This window comes from Austrofundulus limnaeus, unplaced genomic scaffold (genome assembly GCF_001266775.1).
Source record: "Austrofundulus limnaeus strain Quisiro unplaced genomic scaffold, Austrofundulus_limnaeus-1.0 Scaffold292, whole genome shotgun sequence".
NCBI lineage: Eukaryota > Metazoa > Chordata > Actinopteri > Cyprinodontiformes > Rivulidae > Austrofundulus > Austrofundulus limnaeus.
In genome coordinates, this window is record NW_013952694.1 from 331,114 (window position 1) to 334,182 (window position 3,069).

At 38.4% G+C, this 3,069-nt stretch overlaps 1 protein-coding gene across 1 annotated transcript in view; it reads right to left on the reverse strand.

Annotated features, from left to right (window-relative positions):
- Positions 1-2,773, reverse strand: part of adamtsl5 (ADAMTS like 5) — a gene marked incomplete at its 5' end in the record, with an annotated part of 35,997 nt that extends 33,224 nt beyond the window's left edge. Inside the window, 1 exon segment of the mRNA XM_014021418.1 lies at positions 2,698-2,773. Coding sequence (XP_013876872.1) covers positions 2,698-2,773 — 76 coding nt within the window.
- Positions 2,774-3,069: the final 296 nt, after the last annotated feature.

Below are 3,069 nucleotides of genomic sequence, written 5' to 3' on the forward strand. Positions count from 1 at the left end.
TGCATTACTGCACAATACTATTGCATTACTTCTATTGCATTACTTCACAATACTATTGCATTACTTCTATTGCATTACTGCACAATACTATTGCATTACTTCTATTGCATTACTGCACAATACTATTGCATTACTTCTATTGCATTACTGCACAATACTATTGCGTTACTTCACAATACTATTGCATTACTTCACAATACTATTGCATTACTTCATACCTGCATTACCTCGCAAACGTTTGCATTCCCTCACAATATTGTTTTGTGTTCCCACGCAAAAGTTTGTTTTGTATGAACTGAATTAAATCAGACTTTTATTTTGAAATATCCAGTTACCAAAACAGGATGTGTCACCACAATTTCATGAAATTGACATTGATGTTGCGTGGCTGCACTGTGTTAAAGTATCAGCATATGACATACTTCCATGCGTGGCTGTGTGATATATTCATTCCGAAGCTGAATTAAAGTAGTAGGCTAACTCAAACCAGCAGGCACAACAGTGATAAATGACTTTTGCKAGGGAACGCAAATAGTATWGCGAGGTAACGCAAAAGAAAAATAATCCCCTGTGTTCCCTCACGGGCTCCATAAGTTTTGGCCCACTTGCTGAATGAAGCGTGTCGCGCCCATTCACTCATGTATCTCAGGGTTAACATACTTGTTCAACAAATCTCTTGAGAAAAACATGTAGCATCTAGAAATATTAAAGGTTGCCTCTCATTTCAAAGCTTTATACTCATCTTCCTACATGTGTATGATTACTGACTTCCATAACTCTAAAAAACAACCTTTGAAGCAAATCAAACACACATTTTACATTACACAAAGAAAATAATCAAAACCCAAACAGACACAGGCTGTTTGACTCTGAGTCTCAAACTGCACACACGCACTGAGCTGAGATTAAGCTGTGATTTAAATTTTCATCATTTTTTCTTGGCAAGGTCACCTGAGGTTGCACTCATTAGTGTTCCCGCTGATTAAATTAGCATTGATAACAGCTGGAGAAGAGGGGAGCTGGCTTCTAGMTTAATGACAGCAAATCAACCTTTCACCTCAACAATGCACTTTCTTCCTCCTCTTTGAAATGGGGAAAGGAATGTCCTACAAAAAATTCAATTCAATTTGTTTATATTGTGCTAATTCACAACAAAATTCATCTCAAGACACCGTACAAAAACATTCATGTCATAAAATGCTACTTGGTAAAAGTTACCAATCTAAGGAAGCCAGCAGATTGTGTCTAATCGTCAAAATCTCCCATCCTGAACAGTACACTTCTTTACTCCTCCATCCATTATCGTCACCCGCTTCTTCCTGTCAGGGTCACTGGTGCCCATTTCCAGCTGTTACTGTTTGAGGGGTGGGGTACACTCTGGACAGGCTACAAGTTTATCACATGGATACCAAAACCATTCACTCCTCTCGAGACAGGTTAGAGTTATCAATTAGCCTGACAGTCATGTTGGAGAGAACATGCAAACGCTGCACAGAAAGGTCCCTGGGCCGGGATTATGCTGAGAGAAATCAGTTCTACCAACTTTATTCCTCCTAGTTTTAATTTACAGGTTTATATTCATTCATTTAGACTCTGTAACTGATGTGATTTCAACTGAAACAAAGTACAATATTTGAAAGGCCTCTACAGTAATTGTCTTCAGTTTTTTTTTTTCTTTAGCAAGTCCAGAAAGTAAAATRTTCAGTTGGATTCAGTTCAGGTTATTGCCTTGGTCATTCCATAAGATTCCACTTATTTGCCTTATAAAACTCTCTTGTTTTCACAGGATGATCAGGATCATTGYTCTTTTACACTGTGAAGCACTGTCCAATGAGTTCTGAAGCATTTGACTGAATCTGAGCAGATGAAATTGCCTGAAACACTTCAGAATCCATCCTGCTGGTCAGATCGGACTCTTCTTTTGTCTGATCCAGCCAGAACACTTTCTTTCACGTTTTTTTATCACCCCTACATGGCTTGTAACAAACTGCAAAAAGGGACCTTTAATGGCTTTCTTCTTGCTACCTTTCCATAAAGACCAGATTTGAGGAGTGTACRTACAGAGCTGCTTCTCAGATTACTTCTCTGCTTGTCCATCTTGTCAGTTTAAATGGACGGTCATGATTTTGTAGATTTGCAGTTGTGCCAAACTATCTTCATTTTTGGATGATGGATTGATAAGAGCTATGTGAGAACATCAAAGCTTGGGATATTGTTTTATAATTTAACCCAGCTTTAAATTTCTTAAACTTATCCCTGACCTGACTGATRTGTTCCTTGAACTTCATGTGATGTTTTATTACTAATGTTTTATTTTGTTTTGAACAAACCTCTGAGATTTTCACAGAATAACTGTGGYTAAATTAATTGATTCTATTTAGTAATAAGGTGACTACTACTGAAAGCAAGGGATTTCATTGGATGATAGATGAGGTATCAGAGTAAAAGGAGCTGAACAAACGTATACCTGAATATTTTTTCAAGGCACATGAATTCAGTTTGAATTTTGTCAAATTCTAAACATTATTTTAAATAACCTTATGAAGAACTCATCAGCTGTGCCCAACTGTGCTTGATAATTCAACAAAGCTTCACTCAGACGCCATCTAAAAAGAATCTGAACTGGTGAGCCATGCCCAAGATCAGAAGTTATTTTAGTTGAGGTCATGCAGGGATTTGTGTTGATGTGGAACTTACACTCAGTGGGGAGTATGGGCAGCCGGGAACCGCCAACAGCAAAACAAAGGTCAGGACCTGGAACAGAGCTGGCTTCCTGAGGACACACAGGAACACAAACAAAGTCAGTCTGTTGGTGTTTTAGGGTTCCAATGATCTGAACAGCAAGAGTAAAGTGGAAACAGCAGAAGAGTTTAATGTGAAAAACGTGAAAACAAAACCTTGACTGACTCTTTGATAATATGCACAAAGAATCTATGACTTTACTGAAAAMTGCTTGTCAGCAGGAGCTGAGGTCAAGAATGCCCTCCCATCTAGCAAGCAGTATTAATCCCACTTGTCTCATCTCTAACTCAGACCCAACTAACTCAGACCACCTGCCAGACTGGAACA